At 41.3% G+C, this 27,679-nt stretch overlaps 2 protein-coding genes across 2 annotated transcripts; both read right to left on the bottom strand.

The window, feature by feature from the left end:
* Positions 1–196: 196 nt before the first annotated feature.
* nrip2 (nuclear receptor interacting protein 2) lies at positions 197–21,044 on the bottom strand. Its single transcript, XM_028955448.1, has 6 exons — positions 20,520–21,044; positions 10,785–11,180; positions 4,842–4,924; positions 4,506–4,648; positions 3,886–3,938; positions 197–1,704 (listed from the first exon to the last, which is right to left on the bottom strand). Exons 1-6 carry the CDS (start codon positions 20,673–20,675, stop codon positions 1,588–1,590), a joined length of 948 nt encoding a protein of 315 aa, XP_028811281.1. The 5' UTR covers positions 20,676–21,044; the 3' UTR covers positions 197–1,587.
* Positions 21,045–22,620: 1,576 nt separating this feature from the next.
* On the bottom strand, positions 22,621–27,658 carry klhl42 (kelch-like family, member 42). Its single transcript, XM_028954903.1, has 3 exons — positions 26,072–27,658; positions 25,263–25,456; positions 22,621–23,962 (listed from the first exon to the last, which is right to left on the bottom strand). Exons 1-3 carry the CDS (start codon positions 26,827–26,829, stop codon positions 23,517–23,519), a joined length of 1,398 nt encoding a protein of 465 aa, XP_028810736.1. The 5' UTR covers positions 26,830–27,658; the 3' UTR covers positions 22,621–23,516.
* Positions 27,659–27,679: the final 21 nt, after the last annotated feature.

The raw sequence follows: 27,679 nt of genomic DNA, 5'->3' as shown, positions 1-27,679 counted from the left end.
TTATTATTCCCATTAGTATTCACTGGTTTATACTTTTATTTATTTGTTAAGGCAAGAATCCAAGGCTAAAGAAGGACAACTACAACTTGTCCTTTTATGGAAATAAATATTAGGGAACATAATCTGCCATTTGCTTTGGCATTCCTTTAAAGAAAAAAAAAATGTCTCACACAATTAATTCAAGAAGAGACAGACGTAGCCAGAATACAGAATTTTAATAGCAGAGAAAATACTGTTCAGAAAAAAAATTACACCAAAAAATAAACTTCTTTCATTTATCAATTTTCCATCAGTCAAAATACAAAGGGCTCTAGTACGAATCAAACAAATGCAAATCTATGCACGAGTGACCTTCAGCAAAGAGACGGTCAGATGGCTGCTGTGACATAGGCCCTGGAGACAGACAAATCCAGATGCTATCTACACCAGAGCACGGTGTCCGTCATCGATTTTCCACCCCATCCAACATGACCAAAGGCCCTTCTCCACACAAGCAACTGGGAGAATCAAGCATCCCTTTCTGTGGCACATTTCAACTCTTTTTTTGTCTGTGAACGTTACAGAACATGATGGGGGGGAAATCATAGATGAATTACATGAACTGTCAAACTATGTGTTTGTGACTTGGAACTGGAACTGAGAAATCGCTAGAACAAAAACGAAGCTAGGACAAAGTGCGAAGCCCAGTGCTAGAGTCATGAATTCCTTTCCTCCAGCTAACTGAGGGATGCCAGCCAGGACAGAAATTTTGGATGAAGATTAGTGAGCCCCATGTGAAACATTAACCACAGGAAAAGAAAAGAAAAAACATCACTGTCAGTCCCACTTGTCCTCATGCACTCTGGAAATGGAAATGTCCACACAAACCCCAACATAGAAAGATCTACAAAAACCATGCAGATGGAATGTCTCACCACTTTCCCGATTACACACACTGAGGTATGCTTCTGAGCATTAATAAACATTTAGTCCTAAGCCACAAATAGGGGTCCGGAAGCATGCTAATCCTTAACTGACGATACGTACCTCAGATAACGATCACGCTTCGAGCTAATTCATTGCTCATAAATCCCTTTTGGTTTAGGGCAGTTTGCTTGTAAAGTTTTAGATTAAAAAAATTGCATTTTTAAAATATGGTCCGAGTGAGTCATGTATCTAAAAACCAAGGCCTTCATCCGCCCATATAAATCTCTAATAACAAATTCAAAGAATATTTTTTTTTCTTCAAAAATGTACGTATCACTAAATACTTCAGCTTTTTGTTTTTAATTTATATAAGTGATCAGTGCCCATTTTCCAGTAGTTTCATGTAATCAAATGTTTCTAAAACTCATTTGTTAAGACCTGACAGAAATGAGCTTCTCCCCAAAACACCATTCATGAAAGCACAGAATACCACAATGGAGAGAGAAAGAATGAAAGAAGGAAAGAAGAAAGGGTGTCTATTGTTGTCTCTGACTGTGGTGACTCTACAGTGCTGCTGTAAGATTGGTCCAGCAACATAAGGAGAGACAGTCTCCTGTCTCCAGCCACTTATGATGGGCATTATGAGAGGTGTTGGGTGTCGGGAGAAAGTGATGTAGGTGGTCACAGGTTCTTGTTGTTGTCGTGATGGCACTGACTGTAGGCAGATGTCTCCAGAAAAGGCAACTCCTCCCCAGATCCCTGGAGTCTGAGAACCCGGGAGCCTAGATCCACACAACACTGAGGGATGAAGGAACATCAGCCAGTCAGAACCACAGTTTGAAGCAGATATGTACAGCCTGTTAAGAACTGAATATGTGCCATTACATTTTAACTGGTTTAGAACCAGTTCAGTTTAAATCACTAGACTTATTAGTTCCTACATACAGTCACTTTGAACGTGTATCTTAATGTGGCATTATGTTTAATCAAGCACATACAAAAGTGCTTGTTCTGTAATTTTTTAACGTGTTTGCTCTTGCATGCGACAGACTCATGTGACATTGCAATATTGAGATTTACATGCCGTTTACGGTGGTTCATTGTAATTTCTTGTTGCCTATTGTAAAATCATTGGTTTTAGAGATGTGTGCCTGGTGAATGTAATCTTCATTCTCTGCTTTCTTTTGCTTCCTTTGTGCTACTGTCTACCAAGCTCATTTGAGGATGTGTGTGGATGTGTATTTATAACCACTTGCCAAACCGGGCTGATGGACGTATTTGCTGCATGGGCAGCCTTTGAGTACACATTAGCCCATCAGCACCCCCACATAAAACCAAAAGATCAGAGTGCAAGTCATCACAGTGCTATAACGATATTTTAAACTGGAATATTTAAACATTAACTGTCCCCTTTACCATAGAAAATCACCAAAGCTGTATTTTAATGGTGTTATCCTCAGAAATTATTTGCTTAGTCTAGTTGTGCCACATAGGTGTGAATGGCTGGCCAGCCCTTTCTCATTCGTTTCCTTTTGCATTCATTCCTCATAATAATGCAAAAAATTGTGTGTGCTTTATGTATTCCCATTGAATTCCAAGCTCTACACATAGATAACCCCCAATGTTCAAGACTATTTACATAGCTTGAATGTAAGCCACTTATTTGGATGTATTTTGAGAAGATAAAACTTGTTGTATTCAGGTCAATACGGTAACTGTTTTTGCAATATCATTTTATTTGTACATCAATCACAGCTAGCTTCACGTACACCACACAGGTAAAGGTCAGTGTCTGTGAAAGAGAACCTACCAATTAATTATTGTCTTTTCAAGGCTACATTGATGTCAACTTAATAACCACCTGAAACCCCAATGGCAGTGAAGTCAGCGTCTGCTTCTGCTGCTCCAGTGAACACAGTGCTGACATTGTACATTCACTTACAAGCAGGCACACATTTGTCACGTGACCACTAAGCCATTAAAACATCCTCCAAATGACCTCTTTAGGGACTATGTGACTATGTCAAGTGATAAATTAAGTATTCTCTATGGGAGCACGCACACACACACACACACACAAGTCACCTCCAGAATCCCCAGAGAGGTCAGAAGCCTACAGTAGTCAATTCCCTTTCAAATCATGAGAACAGCTAAGAAATGGCAGGCTTGATGGAGTAGCGACATGCTCAGATATGCTCATTGCACATTTGCTATAACTTTGCTGGTGATGACTGTTGTAGTGATTATTGTAATGCATTCTCCCTCACTCACTTTCTGTAACCGCCTAGTCCATTCTCTCGCCATTCCCTCACACCCATGGAAAATTCGCCAATTCACCTAGTGTAGGCCAGATTACCAGGTCTGAACCCAGATTTGAACTCACAACCCCGTACGTGTGAAGCTACGTTGCAGGCTCCTATTGTAATGCACTGACCCAACCAACGTTGTCGAGCATTGTGTTGTTGTTGTTATTTAGCCTCACTCCTGCAAAAGAGCAATTTCCCCCTCTCTGCTGCAGCCACGATTGCTGACTACAAACAGGCAGTATTCTGAGGGGTAACGCAGACAACATCAGTATATTATTTTAAGGGACTCTGATTCATGTTTGCCCCGAGTATTCAGATGTTCCTGTAAAGGGTTTCCCCCAGGGAAGTGTCCAAATGAAATTTCCCTCTTCCGTCGTACGAGGATGATCTTAATTCTAGCGTGTCTCGCCTGCAGCTCCCAAAGGTTAAAGCCAATTAGAATCATATTAAAATATCAGAACAAGCCTGATAAGTGAGAATATGGATTCACTGTTTGACTTTTACCAGCAAGAGCCCAATAATGGTCTTACGCTGCCTGTGGTTCTCCATCTCATGATAAATGCAGATTAAACATGGATGTGATTAGGTGAATTTAAGTCTCAGAATGGGGGGATTTCAGCTGTGAATATTTATGCGAGGGGGAGGAGACGTGATCGAGGGCAAGCAGGCTTACTTTGAGTTCCAGCAGAGTCTGTAGGCCCAGGCACAGCTCAAACACATCGTCGTCTGTGAAAGCAGAAAAGACAGATGATTCAGGAGGGGGGGTAAAACAAGGGAAAGGCCATGGAGCAAAACTAATGTGCAGAAGAGAATTCAGTCCATGCACAAACAATTAGATATGGCCTGAATTGGATATGGACTATGTATGTTGTGCATTTTGTAGCTGTTGTAAAGGACAGGATAGCGAACTGAATAACAATTTCCAACAGTGGAAAAGGCTAATCGCGAATTAAACCCATTTGTTGCAATCAGACATCACAATGTAAATTATATTGCATCCTCTTTTGATTCTACGCCTTGAACATGTGTCATTCAACCCATACAGGAACAAATTTATTAATATCAATATGCCCCTGACAACTAGAATATCATAAAACTCTAAACTAGGACACACAATATATCAGTCCTATATCAGGACACTGGGCACAGGACATACAATTCACTCACACACTGACAGCTTTCTATGTTTCAATATTTTGATCTCACATTCAGATGACTTTAATACAGAGCAAAAAAGTATCAATTGACCTTGCTGTTGCAATTCTTTGACTGTTTGTGTGTTTTGCACTTTACCTGTGACCCGTGCAGAGCACTGCACCCTCTCCTTGCCCATTTGCAGCTGTAGCCCTTCCACCAAGCTGCCAACTGGGGTGTCCAGCCTCTGGCTCTGTCCTTTTGTTTGCCCAATGCTGGAAACCTCCAAAGCAGGTTTCAGTCTGCCATCACACACACACACACACACACACACACACACACAAACACTCATTTATGATGAAATGCTGAGAAACCCCACACACGCTTTGCAATGACAAAGGTAAATTAAGTTTCACATTGGAATGCAGACTTGCCTCCTACTTGTAACTGTTCATATATATAAATGAAGGACACGCCGATGGAAAGAGAACTCACCCCAGCCGCCGGCAGCATGAGCGTGAAACGTGGTTGTGCTGGCAACCCGTGTTGATCGACACCTTCATCTCAGCATCGCGACACTGTTAGGACACGTCAACACCAACAGCTTAGCGCCCAGCAGCTACTACACACATGTGCACAACAATCCTCACAATGCACCACAGGTCCACACTCATTCGTGTGCTTTCTGCTGTACACATTAAGGGAGATTCACACACAAACGAGGCCTCTGCTGAAAAAGGCACAGTGTGCTCGCTAGTCCCCTGACGCTTCATCTTAATGCCTATAATTAGAGGGAGGGTGTTTTTCTCACCTTGCTATAGGAGGCTCAGCCTGGAAAAGCCGTTTGTCGAGACCCGCGGGGAGTTTACTTTTTTCCCAGAGAGCATCATTGGCTCAAATGGAGCCTGACGGCACTGTCAAGCCTCCTGTTCCTAAATGGCCCGAACTACAGAGTAATTTGCACTGGAGAGTGTCCACATCGACGTCCCGAGCCCTTGCCTGCAAATGTGTGAGTTGACCATTATCACGGGCCTCATTATTTGCAGTTATTTTTACCGGGCCCTCTTTGAACTGTTGGCCAATTGGTATTGATTTAGCCTCGGCAGGAGGGTCCGTGTCCGTGGCTGTGTGCCACTCGCTGCACTCCGCCAGCAGATGCTAGCAGACAGACAGTAATGAACCACTCCTCGCTCCGGCATTAACCCACTCAGCGTGCGCCCGGAAGGTTCGGCTGCTCTCGTCCCCCGAGATTTTCTGCCCGGTTTTCTAAAAGTGAAACCACTGCCCCTTTATGAAAATACATGTATGTGTATTTTGGATTTTTCTTATTTTAATATCAAATCAAAGGTGATCCAGCCCAGTCTTACAAATCGGTAAAATTCATTCAGTTCTTCATTAATCAGAATTCTTGAGAATTCTTAATAATGTTCCTGCGTGTTTAGTGTTAGTAGGTTTTGTGCATGTTTAGATTGGGGCTGAGACAATCACGTTCTGCATGTGATGAATTGACAGGAGGGGGTTTAACTTGTCCGGAATGGAGAAGTAGGACGCATGAGAGGCCATGAAGAGGATGCCGTCGCGTTTTTGGTGTTTTTGTATATTTACTTCTGTAAATCCTGTGGATATACTTGACCTTACTTTAACACTTCAACAAACAAATCCCACTCTCTATGCCTATTATAGCACTTTGTAAATAGAGATCATTGTCTTCAGCCCAGTCTAGGACTGCCTCATGGTTTTTTTGTCAAATCGACTCTTTAGTTTAGTCTTAATTGTAGTAGCCTAGTGGGTAACAGACTCTCCTATAAAAGACACTTAACCCTGAGTGCCCCCAGGGGGACTGTCCCTGTCACTACTGATTGTAAGTCTCTCTGGATAAGGGCGTCTGAAAAATGCTGCTACTGTTAAAATTGTTACTGGCATTCTGGCTATACTTTTTAATACTTGTTTTTTATTCATTTAATCGAGCTATTCATGTATAGAATGCACTTGTGTTGTTAGTCCATCTAATCTATATCTGCATGTGTTGTTTTTAAGTGTGCTAAACAACAAAGTGACCTGACTTGCCATTAATCACACAACTGATATCCTGAAGGCATCACGGCAGGATTAGGCATTAGCACAGTCAGAAGTACAAGGGCTACTTTTTAACTAATTAGGTCATTGTGGTTGAATTACCTCCTGACAGGTCAGCACTGTTCTCTCACCATCAGGAACTTGCCTAATATCCCAGTGTTAAAGAATAACACCTATGAATATTTTTTTGTGTGTCTTGGCCACTGGGAACCGGGGACCATTTCCAGCAGCTGTCGGAGCCCATCCCGAGGGTCAGGGTGCGAGGCAGGGACACACACTATTCACACAACAGGCACTCACACACTCATGCCAATGGGCAATTTAGAGTCGCCAATCCACCTATAGTGTGCGTGCCTTTGGGCTGCAGGAGGACAATGGAGCTCCTGGAGGAAAACTGCAGCTACACGAAGAGAGCCTAGAAGCTCCCCGCTCACACAGTGAGAGCCCGGATTCAGACTCATGACCTTGGTAATGGAGAAGAGAATAAAAACATTACGAATGAACAGAAATGTAAAAAAATATTTGTTTACTTTGTCACAAAGCACGGCTATGGCTCTGTGGTGCATTTTTGTGTTTTCAATAGTGTATAATTATCTGAATTGTATTTTTGCCTAGAATGAATCCTTTATAACTACATAAGAGTGGGTCAAACCACTGGCTTTAGATATTGCATTTTGGTTGAATTTTAACATGGAGACATGTGTGGTTTTTAGTTGTTAGCAATTTGAAACCTTATCACATTTTTAAAGTGATACACTTTTACCAAATTGACAACATGAATGTAAAGTCTGCAGAAACCTCATTGCTTTTGAGGCAACTCTCAGCGCTTTTTGTAGTGGAAAGTTTTGTTGTTGCATGCTAGGCCCATTAGATGCCTCTTGCTTCCTACGTGTGAATGAGCGTGGGCAGAAGAAAATAAAAACCACAACAGTTGTCAGATGCTGCTTCCTCTCATACATGGCTGTTCCAGGAAATGTTATGAATGTAAAGAATTATTTGCATCTGAAGACTGTAAAGAAACAATAGTGTGTTTATTTCAGGTCAACTGCAGGACTGAGATTAACTTTGGTGTGTTGTGATCGTAAAAAAGTATATTACTTTAACTATTTAAAAAAATAGATGCATCCTGCTTTATCAGCTTGTGTCTGTTATGAAAACCAATATGTAAATATGTAAACCAATTACAGCTGACAATACAGTAAAATGTTTGCTCTTTTGGAGCATTTTCCTGTTATCTGAAAGAATATCATAATAAGTTGCATGTCCACTTTTCCTCTCGCTCTCATGGGCATAAAGCTTTGCAGAGTTTTATACACCATTCAGTCAAACACTCACACCTACGGGCAATTCATAGACTCCAATTCACCTAGTATAGATTGCCTTTGGACAGGCGGAAACCTGAAAACCCAGAGGAAACTCATGCCAACACAGGGAGAGCACTCAGACTCTGCACACAAGGCCCAACCTTGCTTTTGAACTATAAAATCTCACTGGCAACTTGTTTAACATTATTAAAGTGTCGCATTTTAGGGTGGAATGGATTTTGCTACCTCAGGCCAGGCTATGAATATTCTGCCTGTGCAGTTGAAGGACTTTTTTTTTTTGAAAGCTAGAAAAATACTTCTATTCATCCCAGAGGCAAAATCACATTCTCGTCATTTATACATCAATTCAAAAGATCCTAGACAAAATAACATTGTATCTAAATTTTCCTACATGCATACAGGATGTATTTAGGTGGAACTGATGTGCTCCTATGCATGATATTGCTCATGCATTTTCATTTTGTGCACAAGCAGGTCCCATTAGCAGATAAATACACTTATGGCACTTTAAAGTGTGATGTCATGCCATTCAGAAGACACATCTGAATAATTAAGGGAGTTAGGACAACCTTCAAAAAGTGTGCTTTCTCCACCATCAAAATAAATTGGACCTATAAATGTCATTTTTGGTGCCTGTTTCTGACCCTTCACTGTATTCAGGTGCATCGCGGTGGTGCCTCCTTTCACAGCCTAGCATAGATCTCTCTGTCATTTCTCACATCTAAAGCATCCCTTTCTCTCTCATTTGCAACTCCATTTGTCAACCCGGGAATATTAAATATAGCTCCAATCTGTGGTATCAAAGCAGAAATCAAAGCAGGCACAAACCACAGAGCAAGTAGACCCAGTAGAAAACTCCCTTGTCTGTGTGTGCACTTGTTAGAGTGATTCGAAAGCTGTTTATCACTTTTTTCCCCCATCTCTACATGAAAAACCGTGCATGGGCTCCAACAGTCTGATACGTGCTCCATTTAATGAACCATCAAGCTCTTTGCCTGATAGCTTTCTGATTAGCATCTGTATCAGTACATGGCTTATTTACTTATTTGCTGGGATGTCCATTGTGTGGAATAAACACACAGAAAATATGTCTTTCACATCACTGATTTTCTGGAAATACTACACATCTCTCTTATGGTTTATGGTTTTGAACTGCACCTGCTTGGTTCTCTGGGGATTGGGGTTTTTGTGTGAATATTGGCCTTACTCATGCAACCCCCCCCCCCCCCCCCCATCCCTAATTGCCTTAATTGGGGGTCTATTTTTACCTTCCTCAATCATGCCGTATTGGTTCACTGAGAGGAGACGACTACTGTTCCTTTCTGCTCTAATTCTGAGGCCATTATCAAGGAATTTAGGGTTCACTGGGATTCAATGTGCAGTCATTTGTAGCTAATGAATGGTTTACCCTGATGAGGCTGGACGTTAAAACATTGTAGTTATAAATATTCTACAGGCATGGGAATAGCGAAAAGGAAACAAAACTATAAAAATGCTTGATGCTTTAAATCTTACTTGGCTTGGGATTTGTGTGTTTTTCATTCATTACTATATCAGCATTTTTCAGATAAAAATAAATAGGCATGAACAAATTGAAAATGTGTAACTCCACGCTGTAAAGGCATATGGACCTGCCCAATTGTGAATGTGTAAATGACATGCCATCTGAGCAAAGTAGCTTAGCACACAAGGTAACTTCCACATTACATTAAACAGGTGGTCAGATGAATAAAAATGTGTACACAATATGTAATGCACACAAAACTGTCAGTTTAAGGTCAACTCAAGCATCCAAATCCTAAACCAATAGGGCAATATAATTTGGGACCACTGCTGAAGTGTTTGGAATAATTAAATACTTTAATACATTGTTTAATAGAATTACATTCACCAAAAAAACTGAATACCAGATTTCATGGTTATTTACTTTAAAATAGGTCCTCACAACATAAATATTCCACAAAAAGTGTGTTACTAATAAAATAAGCAATTTATCTGGGTACCCTAAGTACCCGGGGTACTCCACCACAGTTCAAACCCTCACATGGTGATGCATGTTGATGATAGATATTTTATATATTTATAACCATGTGAAAAAAACAGTCAAGGCTGTTTTGGTTTTTATACTGTTTAGCTCAGTGCATCCATACACTCTCTCTTTTTCATTCCCACCACCGCTCATGGTGGGCTTCAGGTCCTGCCTTTTGTCTTTCTGTGTGCTGGCTCAGTCTGAGTAATGAAGCAGACAGTCTGGCTAAACGTTTTCTTCTGCCCATAGAAAGGATGGAGAGGCTACAGAGGATTTTTGCACAATGAGACCAAAAAGGATTGTGCTGCTGAGAGCAAAAAAATTTTTTTTAAATATTTGAACCAAAAGTATATGACTCATTCTGGCCCAAATGTATTTTGTGTTCTCTCATTAATGATATTTTATTTATTTATATATTTAGCTAAAAGCTGCCTCAAGGATGAATAAATTAACCGTTGAGAACTCTGTATATACTTTCTGACAATCCTCAGTTTTCAAAATTATATGTAATATATAAAATATAATATTTCTACGATTCTTTAAATAATGTTTTAAAATTTGACTGCAACAATATCAGCCCCTTCAGAAATTCAGACATCCTTACACCTCCTCAGTCCAAAATTACTATAATGCAAGGAATTGAATTATAATTTACTCAGAACACCATACATTTTTTTTGTCTAATGAAAGTCAGGGAATGAAGAATATAAGGCAGTCATGTGCACTGACAAGAATAGAGCTGTGTCCACATTTTTCCTGCATCCTTGTATACCCATAGGACATAGAAGATAAAGGACACCTTGCCTATATATCTAAATGTCTGCTTTTTTCACATAGGGCACATAGGAAATACTGATGAAATGCAAAATTTTCACTGTTGTGGGACAGTTTGGTAATATGATAGCTTTCATTACTTAAAACAGGAAATAGTATGTGTGTATGTGTGTGTGTGTATATATATGGGTCTTGTGATGCAATTTCATTGGACCTGCAAAACCAACTTCTTACTTTGCACTGGACTATCAGGGCTGTGAGAGATGAAGGCTTCACTCTCTCCTCCATCCCTTCTTTTTTCTGCCTCTCCTCTTCAGTTTTACTGCAGCCTTGCTTCTGCTCAGCCAGATCTGTTCCCGCCTTAATTCCGGACTCCTTTCTCTCCTCCTCATCCTCTTCTTCATCATCGTCATTGTCCTCCTCAGAGCGCAGGCTTCTCTCACTCTCCTCAGGTGACTCCCTTTCCTCTGTGGAGTCGTCGGCTGTGCTCTCGCTCCTCTCCTCCATCTCGCCACCTTCTTTGCTGTCGGCCAGTGGGGAGCGGACCCTGGCTGAGGGGTCCCGGCCTTCGCCACGCAGCCGCATGATATTGCCCTCGAGGAGACGCCTCTGCACAATGCTGTGGGGTTGCTTTGGACAGAAGGGAAAGGGTACAGATGTCAGATAAATATATTCACCTCACTTACCATCAAGTCTCTAATAAAGTCTCTTAGTCTCTAATAAAGTCTCTCTAATAAAGTTACTATTGTCACCTATTGTAAAGTTAGGTAAATATGCTTTTTCCACCACAACAAAAACATTGGTTACTTCTTCCATTTTGCCTAATCACTTCTCAAATTTCTAAATTAACATATGATTAACATGTATGTATTGTACTGAGATGCTTTATGCATATAACACTTTTGTAGCAAATCATAATAATAATGCTCAATAATCAATTTGAAAGTGCGGGTCAGATTTGAGGGGCCGTGCTCTTGTCTCTTGCATGCAAAAATGCATTTAATTATACTTTAATTACCCAGCTTCTTCTAATCCAATTTGCTGCATATGAAGGAGTGCGCTGAAAATGAGTAGCGTTTTAATATTTCTGATCAGTGGTTATAATTATCTGTTAAAATTGAATAGGGCTTCACCTAAATAAAATATTACTTCTTGGAGCTTTTTATACCATAAACTGCCTTTCCACTAGCTCATATAAACAAAATCCAGGCCATCACCGTTGCCAGGAACATTTAACTAATAAGGAGAAAGCTGCTTTGACAACCAAATATATAAACTGATCAGTTCAACCACATGAGATGAAGAAAGGGCGATGTGAGCGTACCAGCTGTGCAGAAATTAGGTTTTATCTTAGTTGGATTGAGTTTGTTGTTGGGTTGTTGGGTGACGCTGTTTTGTCTGGAATTAAATTTTGTCAACAGAAGGCCACCAGGACAGAAAAAAGTATACACGGAACTAAAGTGAAAAATTACTTCTGATCGTTTGGTTCTCAGACCTGCTTTTGTAAATAATCACATTCTTTATATTCTTCGACTGGTAACATTTGAACCACGTACTTTAACCAGAGTTGAAAGATATGTAAAAGACTGGTGACTGGTAACCCGTCACAAATACCATTTCTGTATTGACACAACAGGTTGATATGCATAGGCTGCACATAGGGCCTTTGAGCTTTCTGACAACCTTGTACCATGTGAATATTTTCTCAGAACTGTATTGAAATGACCTAAATGACCCCTTAATACCCCAGTCTCAGACTTTGACTTTCATCTGTGTCTGAGTGTGTGTAATTTAGGCAGCTGTCAGGGACCAAAGAGTAGAAGAAGCTATCTTGAATAACTGTTATTTTAGAACCAGCTGCAAAGAAGGGCATCAGTCCAAGAGCGGCAACTGATCTCTGTATCTCTGAACCTGTGACAGTCTGACAGCACAATTGGAGCGAATGCAATAGAGGGAGGTGATTGGGAAGCAGGAAAGAAAGACTGGAACAAACACTGGTTTATGGACAGAAAGTAGCAGGTAATTATTAGAAGAACAACATCACAATAGGCCACTGTCTGTAGTGTAGAGTTCAGTTCTAGGACCTACATTGTTCTAATTTACATGAACAATTTTGATATATGCAGCAACTAATTCAAATTTGGTCACAACACCTAGAGAGAAGGTGTCACAGACACTAATTTGGTGACAGAGATGCTACCGTGGGCTGATAATTGGCAGATGGAATTACATCTAGAGAAATAAGGTAAGGAAAATAAAAAAAAACAGATATTTTAAGACCACTACTGAAACTAATGAAGTTAATAATTACAGATCTGATATATGAGATGGGATAGGAAGACAGGACATTTGATGCTTTTTGTTGCCCTATATCCTTACAAAGCTGTAAAACAAGTGTTTGTGTGTGTGTGTGTGTGTGTGTGAATGTCACATCTTTTCTTATAGAAATATAATACCAGATTAGTCATGACTCAAAAACACTACACATGCACCACTCTCTTAACTTCATGTGTGTAGTTGCTTTCAAGTGTTTGCGAGGTTTAGGGTAGTATTTATTTGGCTCTTAACCAGTGTACCCACAAAAGTTAATGCTCACACACTCACATGCAAAAGCAGAGCCTCCCGGTTTCACTGCAATCATTAACAGGGTCACACTCAGACATTTGACTCATTTGTTTACCCATATCCCCCATTGATGACATCACCAATTCCATATAGTTTATCACATATCACCTGAGGCTCTTGCAACAGTTTACAACCTAGAAGATTGTGTTAACATGTGAGTATTTACCTGCATTGCATTGTTTTGTCTGTTTTTGGTTGCCATTGCTATAAGTGAAGTGATGGTCACATGTGATACACAGCAGCACAGCACATGGTGAAATTTGTCCTCTGCATTTAACCCATCACCCTGAGTGAGCAGTGGGCAGCCATGACAGGCTGCCCGGGGAGCAGTGTGTGGGGACGGTGCTTTACTCAGTGGCACCTCAGTGGAACCTTGGCGGATCAGGATTCGAACCGGCAACTGCCCCATATAGATAGTACTTTTGCACAGAAAGGTAGTTTGAATATGTGTCACATGTAAAGTTCCTGCAGGTGTGGTGATACTAGGATGTAGAGTGCATTGGGACATCAAGTGCATCAACAAACTATCCAAATGACCCTATTTGATTAAGTGTAATTACTTCTTTCAAATAAAAAGTGGTGACCATGTGATTAGTGTTGAGTGCACATCCAAATATAAGGGTTCTCCTGTTGTGCATTAAAGGAGATTAACTCTCAGGGTGTCACCTCTAATGTTGCAGCGATCAGGTTTTCTTCTCAGGCATGGTTTGGAATACAACAAAAATTTACACAACAGAAAATAATCGGTGAGAATGAAAGCGATTAATTTTGCTTTCCTTTCAGTACAGAAAGCCAACTGAGTGAGAAACATTTAAAATACATTGTTTTGTTTTAAAAAAAAAAAAAAAAAAAACACTGTGGCCCACTGGTCTGGCAGTAGCAGCAGCAGATTGATTCTGACAGCAGTGAACACAGAATGTAATTTCAGCAGAGGCCAGAGCTACTGCTGATTCATGACATCCTCTTATGTGTCAGGGACACATAAGAAAGATGAGGGTCTGTCCAATCTGGACCCTGCCCACCCCGCATATCAGACACAAAATGGACATTTATTCTGATGATGTGTTTCAGAAATGAGATCTTGCCCTTTAAAATGTGTGAAAGGCTGAAGATAGAGCTACTCTTTTTCTTCGTATTTATACTTAGATGGGATTCATTCTGTCATTGTTTTCCATTCTTGACTCACAAACCGAGCCCATTCCTGAACATTATCCCACTATCATCAGGGCATAATATTTCCATGAATGGTGTATTTGGTCTTTAACAATCTTGTTTCAAAGAAGCGTCCACATGGACACAGGTTTCCCAGTTATGCATTGACCAGACCATTGCCTTCTTCTTATAGCACATGCTTCTTCCATTTACATTTACATTTTTACAATTACAGCATTTACCAGACGCCCTTATCCAGAGCGACTTACAATCAGTTTTCAGTAGTCTTCTGGTTCATAGGCAGGTGTGTTACCCACTAGGCTACTACCACCCATGTCTTCCCCTTGTGACTGACTCACACATGCCCAGCTGTAGATATGACCAACAGGAAAAAAAGATTCAAAAGACACAAAATAATTTTTTTTAATTAAACACTTTTAATTTATAAGTGCATAAAGTGTTGCTCCTGTTTGGCCTTTCAAGGTAAACTTTTATTTTTTAGACAGGTTCGCTGAGCTCAGACACAGTGTTTTCCTCCACCAGTCAAGCACCAGGCAGACAGAAATGCTCATTATCTCTCATAGTCTGAGGCTACATGTTCCTCTATCTAGGAGCTTTTGGTCCAGCTATTTAGCTGTGGTGTGTTGTGTGATCTGGCACATTTCTATCATGTGCACCAGTGAGCCTTGGCCGCTGAAGAAGTTGTCTGGAATTTCATTGGTTGTGCTTCCATGGACCATCATTTGTTGTTTCGTTATTGTATTGTGCGTTCCTTTATTTTATTTAAATGAGTGTGTCACATTATTAGAGTACCTGGGAATGCTCTGTGTCATTATGCTGATGTTCAGCGGGAGTAATAAAACAAAGATTTTTAATTGCTCTCTTTAGAAAATACTGCACATCACTTTACACAGATCACAAGGTGAATAAGATTAAGGTTTTGTTGGGGTAACCAAGACGGGAAAGTACTAGTTATATTTTTGGGTGGCAGAAGTCTAGTAGCTGGCACAATCACCCATGAACCCTGAGTGTCTCCAGGGGGGCTGTCCCTGTAACTACTAATTGAATATCTGTCTGGATAAGGGCATCTGATAAATGTAAAAATGTAAATGTTAGTGGCTTCTAATGTTACCACATTTCAGGATTTATTCATAAATACATTTAATTGCAGATTAACTGAGTCAAGGAATATATATTTATATTACATTTACAGCATTTATCAGATGCCCTTATCCAGAGCGACTTACAATCAGTAGTTACAGTGACAGTCCCCCTGGAGCAATTTAGGGTTAAGTGTCTTGCTCAGGGACATATTTGATGTTTGTATGTCATGTAAATGTAGGTATTGTATGTACAGTGCATTCATGTTATATGTTGAGTATGAGTGTTTGTGTGGATCTGGAACCTGCAGAAAAAAATTCTTCATGTAGGAATTAAACACTGCCTGCCCGAAATGGCCATTAAGGCATGATGTTTTTGAGATGCTATGTCAAAGCAATTTGGCTTGTATTGTACTTGTTCTTATTGAATTTGAACTTCAATTACAATGGCGTTTTTTCCTGCTCACTATTCATGATATACTGGTGCTCACTATTTGAAATTTGCATACACTTCTTTTTTTGTGTGTTTATGTAGTAAGCACCAACAGAAAAAAAGTAGAACTGTATTGTAATTGTTCTGCGCTGTTCTCAGGCATCTCACTACAGGTAAAAGACAGGTTAGGTGAACCAGTCATGCCACACTGACCCTGGCTTTGTGCTGACATATTTTCCCTGTCACGAATGGTATGAATCCATCCCCTTTACCATATAAGTGAAAGTGAAGTGATTGTCTCATGTGATACACAGCAGCACAGCACACGGTGCACACAGTGAAATTTGTCCTCTGCATTTAACCCATCACCCTGAGTGAGCAGTGGGCAGCCATGACAATACAAAAATACAAAAAAAATAAAAAACCCAATACTCTTGTGTGTTTGCCACCTAAAGAAAGCTTGAACAAAAACAAGCAAATAAAATAAGTGAATGGAAATTTCATCACTTTGACCCTGATTTTATTGATGGGTTTACGAAGTGGATGGTTGAAATGAATGACATGAATCCTTCTACTTTATCAAACAAAACATTCATGAAAACATGAAAATAAACCCCAAAACACAATGCTTAGCTTAGCCACTCCACTAACGTGTCTGCTTACTGTATAAAAGCTTGACATTTAACTGGTGCAACAGCATTGTCTTGATGTGACCCAGAACTAATTAGCAAAATTAAAGAGCAAGTCCACACATTGTTCTGTAATCTTCTCTAAACTTTCCCGTATCCATTTCCAGAAGCTCCAGTTAACCACACAGAAATGATGCTTTTGAATTTACAGTTTTTTTTTTACATTTACACATATGATATTTTTTACATTTACACATATGATATTCAGTCTGTAGGGTATTAAACATCAAAAAGATGTAATAGTGTTGGAAATTTCTGTTCTGTTCTACAACATGTTTTTCTTTTCTTTTCAGTTTTTAGAATGAAACAACATGATGCAGCATGACGAAGACACCCCCACATTTCATTGAAAATGTAGTATTTTCAGGGACATAGACTATGTTTGATTTTTGCCACACTGAGCACTGTGAACACGACTGGCAGCTTCACAGATACAAACAAGATAACACCTCATGACTAGAACAATTAAATGGAAGTATTCTGGACTGTAATTTCAGCATTGCAGTACATTCATATATAAAATAACGGTCTGATCTTCCCATAACAATCCTAAAAGAAAAAGAAAGGCAGCAGCACAGTCTGACACCCTTGTGATCACTTCCGACATGCTTAGATGACAGCCATCATGAATAATTCAGTGTGCTGTCATCACTCATTTGCGTGGTCCGTCGGAACGAGTGATACAATATTGGCAGAAGCGCAGCGCTGGTAATTGACAGCCCTGTTTTGTGTTAGCTGAGCCGCTTGTCCTAATTCAGCAGCTCCAACGCAGGTTCTGCTGCAGCCGAGCGTAGTGTGGCATTACCTACAGATAACAGGGCTCCGTTTCAGCTTTCTGGTTTAACAGCAGCCAAATCCTAGCAACAGGAGCAATGAGCCCATAGAATCTATCTCTCCTTTTCCAGAGTCCATTACTTTTCGGCTTTTTTTTATTGTGTATAATTATGATAATCACTGCTCTGCCCTGCAATTGCACCCCTGTTGGGAAGCATTTGTGTTGCATCGATAAAAATGAAGAACTTGTGAATCCCCTGCGTGCTTTGCCTCACCCAGGTGGCACCCATTTCACATGAGTGTTGGGACCTGATCACCCAGAGGTGCCACTAGATAGGCTCGGATGATTATTAGGCGAGGACATTCAATGATTGCTGAGCCCCGTTAGCTGCGTGCTATTTTTCAGTTGTTTATGGACTGTTTTGGTCATTTTCATTTATTAAAGACATTCCTTTTTTCACAATTTCAAGCATTTGCACATCTCCCTTAGTTATTAGCTACAGAGATGTACCAATTAGGGCTGTCCCAAACGAAAATGTTAAATGATTAATCTAGCAATTATCTCACTATTCATTTCTTCCTAATTGGTTCAACTCGATTCGATTCTCAAGTATTTCCACATGATTTGACTATTATGGCTATTGTTACATTCTAAATTAGATCTAATTTATCCGCATGAAAAACATTAATTTCTTAACATTCCAATACATGGAATTGTTTATTGTTCTTAAATTGCTTTTATTAAAAGCTATGTGTCGGTGTTACTCCTGAACCAACATATTTTAGCAATCATGTTAAAAATCTGTGTTACCATATATTGCTTAAGTCACAATGAAGTCATGTGGTTTCATTAATCAACTGATCTGATGAACTCAGGATGGAGGCAATTTTTACCACAGGTTACCAGCATCATGAAAAGATGATTTAGGCAATATTTTTTTGCCAATATGTTTGGAAGGTGATGCTTTATAGTCATATATGACACAGAGAATCAGCAGCAGTCTGAAGCATCAGCTGGGATTTTACAGTGCCCTGGGTTTTGGAAACACTCTTCACGTCATTGGCATCCTACACCCATCCCCTGCCTCCTTTGATTCATATAGGCATATTTTGCATCGATGTTGACGTTGAGACTTGGTGTAGGCTCTAGTACCAACATGTAGTAGTGTACAAAAGTTTTTATTCATCAGCAACTCAGTAAGCATCAGTAAACTGGTCCAGAGAGAGCAAAACACAGAAATAATCATTATTAAAAAGTATCTCCATGGCCTCCTATAAGCAAAAATTCGGCAGATGGAAAACAAGGATAGACAGAACTATGCAGCCTGAATGAACTGGAAATGATTGCATATCAGCACAGACAAACACAAACACAACACATTCCCAGAACGGGAATGAAGTCAGCAACGTGCTCATCTGCGGCCGATCGTCTCTCAGACATGCAATTACCCGCTGATGCAGCCTAATTATCGAAACGTAACAAACTTGCTCTCAGGTGACCCTTCAGTGCTCTAGGGAGGGGCAGAATATATAATATCTCTCTCCCACCGAACAGGACATCCCATTACAAATACGACTGACTCACACTCCCCGCGACACGCAAAAAAGAGAGAATTAAAAAGACCAGCACCACGATTCATATTCTGCAAATTAGATGCAGAGTCAAAACTGCACACACACTTTTCTCATGAGGGCCTTCGCCATTTTGAGGTTTGGCGACTGGACCAAAAGGCTAAGAAAGAGTTTAGTCTCTATTATCCTCTGACCTGTCTATCTCCCTTTTGTGCTAGGACGGTGGGATGAATTCGTCCTGTCCTTTTTTTTTTTTTCTTTTCTACGTGCACTGCCTGGCTCTGCTTTGAGTGCGGCACCCAGTGTCTGAGAGAGAGCCCGGGGCAGAGAGCGTGATTATATAACCAGAGCTGTTGGTGTGTTACACACCAACGCATGTGACCTGCACTGCCCAAAGCAGGGCACGTCTTCCATAGCACAGCTGCAGAGACCCTTTTTTTTTATACATTCATTATGACTGTTTAATGTTTGTGCTGTCTATCAGCATATGTGCATGCTGGGTATATTAGTACAGTTGGTACAATCTATTGTTGGAAGAAGTAAAATGATTGATTTTATATTTAATAGATGCATTTCAATTGATGTTGTTCTTGAATGTGCAGCATTTATGTGGATGTATTGCTTTCACTGGGTTAACATGTTGGAAATTCTTTCTATGTAGAGAGGTACATCATTTGTCATGTCTGTATGTGCAGCCTGATTGATTCTGATGGTGCACAGCAGCTCTGTTGCTACAGGGTGGAGGGTTGGTGGGGGAGGATCTAACAATGGCCGCCTTTCCTTCTTCAAGGCCAAAATGTATTGCTTGATATTATACATTATGGACCTGACAAGCCATATTGCGATGGACACCGCCTCTCTTCTCCACCAAACTACGGTTTGCCAGATTTAAATGCTGAAGGTGGACATTAAAATTTATATTTCTCTAAGAACTGCACAAAAGTGGCAGACGAACACACTGATAAGGAGCAGCTTGGTTCTTTCATCTAAGAACTGAGGTCAGGACGTGTTGTCATTGCAAGCTAGATGAGCTAAATGCAAGCCTCCTCTCTTACTTCCATATGGCTATTTCTTCATTTTATTAGTTATTTCCACCAAGACAATTTCACTGAATTATGCATTTTGTGAAGCAGTACACAAATGTACACACATAACAGGCTAATTCAGCAGGAATTTGGTATCTAAACGAGCCCGTAGTTACAAGATGAAGAGGGGCAATAAATCTGCTATTAAACAGCACCAAGCGTAGAAGGAGCTGTCGGCCCACGGTTGATGTACAGCGTGACACAAAGTCATTTCTATCCCTCTATCTGACTCTATATAGACCTTTACTAATCATTTTCTTTATTATAAGAATGTATAATGAGTTTCCCTATTTTATATAGTGTTGTAATAGGGAAGTGAAAATAACACATGCACACACACACATACACACACCTACTGAGAGTGAGCTTTTTTTTTACAGCAAGAACTATTTGAGACCTTTTGGTATATGTTCTGTAGAGTGTAAAATTATTTTCCCCCAGTTATCACTTCCAGCCATACCACCAACAGTTATACACACACACCTTTACCACTGGCCATACTGAGCCAGACTACACTTAGCAGTCCATTCCCAGCTTACCAGGTCTTTGGAGGTTCCAAGCCTCTTGAGTCCGTCCAGAGGCAGCAGGTCGGCCGAGTCCTTGTGGGTGAACTGGGTGGCTTGCTTCAGTCTCCTCTGCTGGTGCAACATGGCTTTGTCCCTCATATCCAGATCGCTCTTCTTGGACTCACTCATGGTCAAAATCGCTGTGTTATTGGCCACAATCTTTTGCCCTGACAGGAACAGATCAGCTGCAGCAGAGAAGCTCCTGCCTCCTCGCAGCTCGGTGTGAAGATGTGCAGCAGCGGTCCTACAGGCTCACGCTCTCACACACGTCCTGATGGAGTTTCTCAGCCTGGTAGCTTCTTCTCTGGCGTCGAGGTGTAGTCCGTGTTTGCTGGTAGCGTTTGCTACTCTGATGTGGTCATATCGCGTGGGCAGATGGCAGATCTGTGAGTGTGTGCTGGTGTAGAGTCTGTCTCTCGCTTCCTTTCTGACTGCCCTTGTTCCGCTGCAGACTCGAACTGTCTCTCCTCTCTCCCCTCCCCTTTCTCTCTCTCTCTCTCTCTCGCGCTCTCTCTCCTCCTTTCTCTGAGCCACCCTCGCTCTCTTCTCTCTTATCTCTCCCCTTTTCTCTCACACTCTCATTGAAGCCCTTCCGAGCAGTGCGTCCTTTCTGTCAAGCTTTTTACGCACACTCATGCACACACTTACTAATCGGTCAGCACACATCATCAGTTTGAACATCCATCTTATGCCTGTCTGGCTCCTAGAGAGCAAGAGGGAACGTGGAAGCTGGGCGGCGGAAAACCCGCCTGCCCTTCAAGCCAGCAACGCTAATGACTAATGCGCCGCTCGGGAGCCGAAATCACAATTCGGAGCGATTACTGGCACCGGCCTCTGCATTATTAATCACAACGGTGGTGCCGTGTTTACTCAAGGTTTACTTCAGCCAGCAAGTTGAGCGCCTGCTAGGTCAAGTGTCAGGCTCCATTAGGGAGATGGTTGCCATTGTCGATAAGGTGTCAGTCAGCACATAATTCACAATTCATGTGTCTGTGGAAAACACACGTCACTAAGCTGATGAGCAATGACATGCTCCTGTCCGCCCTTCTTCTGTATGAGTAGCCCTGCATTTAGCCAGAACTTTGGACACCTTGTATGAGGTGTACCAGTAAGTCTTCAGAACTTGAGGTTTTATCTTTAAACTCAGTAACACCTCTGTGTCAAGTATGAGTAACAGCTTAAATTAAACGTTACCGGAAACATAAAGGAGCACATGGACATCCCAGCCCATCTGACCAATCTGTTCCTGCCCTGCTGAGCACTGAGATGCTCTCAATTCTCCCAAGCAAAGGGAGGCTGGTAGAGAAGCACGCTTTCCAAGTCGGGACACAGCTCCACCCGCTGGTTAGTGGCCATAAAGCATTTACTCACAATACAATCATAGCTACATGACTTTTACTTATATTTATATATAATATATTTATAAATAATTATATTTATAAATAATTCAACGCATACTTTGTGTGTGACATTCATTGGGGATTTATAGTGATATTTAAAAATCAAGAGACACCTTGAATCTTTTAACTTTTAGTCATTCTGTCCATTCAGATTTGCTGGTATGTTAATACAAATATGTCCAAAGCATTTTTCAAAGAAAAAAAATATTTAAAATCACCTGATATTGACACCTGAATTGATGGTTGACTCTAGTCTACTCTACTCTAGTTGTTGCAAAAACAAGCACACAAACCACCACTTCTTATTATGTCCTGTTATATAAAACCACAAGAACTATTGTCTTTTGAAATCCTATGCGCATTAGGAATTTATCTGTGAAAATTGTTTTTAGCTGTAGACAGAAGGGTTGTCATTCGGAAATGTTTCAGCATGCTGATACCTCACGAGTTGGAACAAATCTGCATGGGCTGAAAGTGATCTCGTTGACCAAGGCACACAACTACAGGGGGTAATTCTAGTTTGAAGCCAAAATGAATCCATTCATAATTTTACCTTTAGTACTCGTAAGGGTTACATAGAGGCCAATAGATTTTATAAGATTTGTTGAATAAATGAATGCAATTAATTGAAATTGAGCAACTGCACAAGAGCCGAAACATGAATCAATGTTCTCTCAAGTTCTTTTTATTATATAAAGGTAAAGGTAAACAGTTTTCAAGTGAAAGATTATGTCCATGTCACAAAAACAAAACTTGGTAACATAACATAATTTAAGTATTAGTTCATATAAAGTACTGAAACATAAAGGCTACCTGGACCTGCTCTCCTTCGAGGTCAAAACAAAAAAATAAGTTCTAAAGCTCTGTTTCAGTTTTATTGTACTTGGTCTTAAACACTATGAATGACACTGCTTAAAAATATTTTGGTCGGGTGCTTTAATGTTTAAACATCATTTGTGCAAAATGTCATATCAGACACAAAAAATGACAACAGAGAAGTCAAAGTAAAAAAAATATTGGCCTGAGAACTAGAGCCAAATTACAGCTGTTTAATATTTATCATATCTGCATTTTAAATGTTATTATATTGTGCATGTCATGATAAAGTATATTCAAACTCTGGATTTATTACATCCAGGATTTATTACATCATAATGAAAATAATAATAATACAACTAATCCTAGTAAGTATCGATGTTGTTGTTGTTAATAATAATGATAATAATAATAATAATAAGGCCTTAACAATTTGTACGTATGCCACATGGACCTCACACCAAGGCTTTCTTTTACAGAATACACCGTGTGAACTCACATAGTGTTTCAAGCGATCATAAAAGCAGGCTGCTTTAGTGACTGAAATGAAGGCATTTTTGGCTGTAATTCATGCAGTCTTTCATTACACAAATTTTCGGATAAGGCACTATGTATTCTGAAGTCAAGCTTCTCAAACATGTTCATTCTAGGCCGCCAGCACTTGGACACATGTGAAGTACAACAGAAGTACAAAACATGAAGTAAACCCAGAGTGCAGGCCCAGGCTGTGCATATCTCTCCGCCTACGATTTGTTCATAATGTCTTGGGAAGATACAGGGAAAAGAGAAGCATGTTCTGGCCTAAAGCAGGAAAGCGGAAGTCCTCCCATTCATCCAAAAATATGTCGTACTTGAGGAAGACCCGGTGCTCCAGGCTGGAGGGAAGGGTAACACCACGGCTCATGATGTAAATGCCATCGTTATGAAGGGTGCACGTGAGGTTCAGCCCGGACTTGAACATGTTCTCTCGTAGTTGCAGCCACTCGCCTGTAGTGACGTTATAGGAGTGTACCATCAACGTATCTTCGGTCTGGCTGGGTTTACGGCGCCCAGGCTCCAGCTCATGGGTGTACCCCCCAACCATGTAGATGGTGTCTTCCACAGACAGCATTTGTTGCTTGCGAACGTGGACTGAGCATGTGCGAAACACAGACCACGAATCAGATGTTGGGCAGTAGCGTAGCACATTGGTATTTCTGTCTGAGAAACAAAGTAAAAACAGACATTGACAAACATAATGCAAAAAAAATGACTGAATATTTGCCGAAAAAGTCACATGCTGTAGCTTTTAATGTCACTTGACTAACCTTCTAAAATTAGTATTAAAGGTTCCCTAAAATTTATATTTATATATATATATAGCTTTTATATAGGCCTTAATGGTCCTCTAATACTATACGTATCATTCCTAAATCAAGCAGGATGGTGCAGGATTACAGCTACGTTTAGCCAGTCCCACAATGGGATTTCCCCAGGATGCGCCGCTTATGTGTCTGTAGCTTTAAATGCTAATGAGGAGGAGAGAGACGGGATGAGGAGGAGAGCGGTCTATAGAAGCGAGCGGACATTCGCAAAAATGACATCATCAGCACCATTCACCAACAACAATGTTTGGCACAGATAAGACGTCACGTAACCTTTCCCCTTATGACAACATAAGGGGAAAAATTCCATATCAGACAGTCAAGAATTGCTGCTCCATGAATGGTGAAGCAGAATGACTGCTTGGCACTCTTTACACCTATCAACATTTCTAGCCACTGTGGGACCATAGACAGGCTAGGGGACCTCGAATTAATGTTAAATAAAAGTGAAATTTTCATGTCGGGACAAGTATTAGCCTGAAATGATAAAATATTATCATTTATATGCAGGTAACTGGAAAAACATAGAATCTTAATCAAACAGTATAGATTCTACAGGGGATATTTTGGTAGCATTAAATAAGACCTAGTGCGCATGGGATGGGTTTAAGAATGTCAGATTCATCAATGTTGCCAGTCAGAATTCTGGAATAAATGTGCTGATAATTCATCTAGATGATGTCCTCTGAAATTTAGTTATGAGGACATATGCTGCAGGTAAACAGAGGACAGAGCTTGAGCTCATTGTTGCCAGATTGGGCCTCTGCATAGCTCTACTAAGATCATTGAAGACCTGATGTTAGAGGATAACAAACACCGCATTCCACTCGAAACTAGTTGTGGCTAATAAAGTTGCCATCGACATGCAGATATTCCATCATTAAGGGGACGTTTCCAGCCACCAGAGTCATTTACAAAATGAATTGTAAAATGTCCGGAATGAAAATTTTACCCATCTGATATCTTTTTAGTGCACCAAACAACTATCAAAAATGGCAACATTCCCAACCAATGCTAGACATTTAAAAAAAATGCTGGCCATTTAAGTCAACTTTCATCAGTATGTCCTTGCATATGCAGTAAATGTGTGAATAACACATGTATGCTCTCCATACTGGGTTACAGGCCACACCGACCTCTGGCTGTATAGCCGCCGATGACATATATCATTCCCTGACACTCGCAGGCTGAGAACTCTGCCAGGGGCTCAGGCAGTGAGGACACACAGGTCCACCAATCCTGCTCGGGGCTGTAGCACTCCACGGTCCCCAGGCACTGACCTCCAACAGCATACAGCTTACCAGTCACGGCCAAGAGCTTGAAGTTTGACCTGAGAAAATAAAACGGGGAGAGCTTTATAAACCAGATATCTGTGAAGGTTCCCACTCATCCAGGTCATGGTTATCTAAAATAAAAAAAAGGTTATTTCAATGGCAACTGGACTTGTTATGGATCCTTGACAATGCTTTTATCAAGACATAAGGGGACAAATTCCAGATCCGTCTGTCCATAGTTGCTGCACCCTGAACGGCGAAGCAGAATGACTTAGGTGCTCTTTACACTTATTGACATATCTAGTCACTGTGAGACCATAGACAGGCTAGGGGACCTCATATTAATGTTAAATAATCTCACAAAGATAAATATTCATGTCAGGGGCCCTTTAAATTTAGTATTAGCCTGAAAAAAAATATAATATATAATATAATTTCTATGCATGTAACTGGAAAAACATAGAACTTTAATCGAACAGTATAGATCCTACAGGGGATATTTTGGTAGCATTAAATAATACTTAGTGCGCATGGGATGGTTTAAGAATGTCAGATCCATCAATGTTGCCAGTCAGAATTCTGGAATAAACGTGCTGATAATTTCATCTAGATGATGTCCACTTCTCAAGTCCTTTATAAACCAGAGAAAGGTCCAGCTGGAGATGCCCTACCTCTTCTGGTTCAGGGGCGCCACGTGGTTCCACTCGTTCCTGCAGGGGTTGTAGCAGTGGGCTGCGGAGATCTCCTGACTGGTGACCCTGTACCCCCCCACGACGAACAGATAGTTGTCCAGCACCGCGGAGCCGTAGCCCCTCACGTTGACCATGTCGGGGGGTACGGCGCAGCGGAGGGGGCTCCAGCTCCGACCCAGGTCCCCGAAACGCACCATGGAGCAGGGCTCGTCCGGCACCGCCGGGCGCAGGCAGGTGTCGCCGAGCGCCACCAGGGTGGCCGCGCCCTGCATGCGCATGTCCCGCACCCGGTCGCGCAGGGCCGCGGGCAGGCCCCTGAACTCCGGCCGCCGCAGCATCGGGTGGTAGTGGCAGCTCATGAACCGCAGGCACTCGCCTCGCAGCTCCTGCGTCCCGTACACCTCGGAGAGCTTGTGCAGCTCCACGCAGTTGTCCTGGCGCACCTCCGACGGCAGCAGCTTCAGGATCGCCGTCACCTGCAGGAAGGAGGCCGTCTCCACCAGGTCCTCCAGCGTCTCGTTGGCCACCTGCACCCTGGAGGTGTTGATGAAGTCCAGCACCAGCTCCAGGCCCGGGCCGCTGAGTCCCCGCAGCCGGACGGAGTCCGCGGCCGCCTCGCGCATCCCGGAGCTGTACAGCGCCCGGAAGTAGTCGCTCTTCTCGATCAGCTTGCTTTTACTGACGTTGTACGTCTTGTCGTCCATGACGATCTCCACGATTTGCTCTGGTGACGACATGGTTCGTTTCGTTTGCTTTTTTTTTTTTTTTTACGCTGCTGCGTTGTCGGCTTGCGTGGCGACGCTGAAACGTCCCCGTGTTTACATATCTGCTCCGCAAGTTCGAATACAGTCCCGAGGTCTATATATGGCAATGCTCAGCCCACGGAGCCCCGGGTGGACACCGTGATGTCTCGGTACAATTTATGCACGCCGAGGCCGGGCGTCGCTCCATGGAACGCCGTCAGCTCCCGATAACGATCAGATGTGTCATATTTCCAATCCGAAAAGCCTCGGCTTCCGTACCCATAAAAAATAAAAATAAAAAACAAGCAAAGAGGGTCCAAACGAATTCCTGCTCTAACGCGCCGTTCACGGAACGTCACTTCTTCTTCTTCTTCCTCCGCCCACGTCGAGCCAGGACTCATTTTCCTCATCCGATCCCAAAATCTTAATTGGTATAACGTGCTGCTGTACTGATCATTGGCGTGGAAAGCGCGGTGTGATTTTCGTCAAATTTTCACAAAGTGCATTGAATTCAGTTGTTTTATTAGGTTGTGTGTCCGTTAAATAATTAAAAGAGAAATAAAATGTCATCTAAAGCGTGTAGCATCAGCATACACTGTCAAGTTCAATTAACAACAAAACGCTATAAATGCATAAACATGCATAAACCCATCAGATGCACCAACTGTGAAACCGAATAGCTATCCTTACACTGTTTCGGTTCAGATTAATACTTGTTCATTTAACAGTTATACAAATTCCGATATACTTAAATAATTCGATAATAATCCACATCACATTTTCGACATATTCTATTTTATTACCTTTTCCATACCAGCAGATGTTACTGTCACACTCCCTAATG

This window comes from Denticeps clupeoides, chromosome 15 (genome assembly GCF_900700375.1).
Source record: "Denticeps clupeoides chromosome 15, fDenClu1.1, whole genome shotgun sequence".
In the NCBI taxonomy this organism is placed as follows: Eukaryota; Metazoa; Chordata; class Actinopteri; order Clupeiformes; family Denticipitidae; genus Denticeps; species Denticeps clupeoides.
This window is presented reverse-complemented; position numbering and strand designations above follow the sequence as displayed.

What these genes read in the sequence shown, in the direction of transcription:
- nrip2 (XM_028955448.1), bottom strand. Translation starts at nt 20,675, where the DNA reads ATGAGTGAGTCCAAGAAGAGCGATCTGGATATGAGGGACAAAGCCATG. An exon ending in TCATGCTGCCGGCGGCTGGG is followed by an intron (nt 4,649 to 4,841) that starts GTGAGTTCTCTT and finishes GTGTGATGGCAG; the next exon opens with ACTGAAACCTGCTTTGGAGG. An exon ending in AGACTCTGCTGGAACTCAAA is followed by an intron (nt 1,705 to 3,885) that starts GTAAGCCTGCTT and finishes TTCATCCCTCAG; the next exon opens with TGTTGTGTGGATCTAGGCTC.
- klhl42 (XM_028954903.1), bottom strand. Translation starts at nt 26,829, where the DNA reads ATGTCGTCACCAGAGCAAATCGTGGAGATCGTCATGGACGACAAGACG. An exon ending in GCGCCCCTGAACCAGAAGAG is followed by an intron (nt 25,457 to 26,071) that starts GTAGGGCATCTC and finishes TTATTTTCTCAG; the next exon opens with GTCAAACTTCAAGCTCTTGG. An exon ending in CGGCGGCTATACAGCCAGAG is followed by an intron (nt 23,963 to 25,262) that starts GTCGGTGTGGCC and finishes TTTGTTTCTCAG; the next exon opens with ACAGAAATACCAATGTGCTA.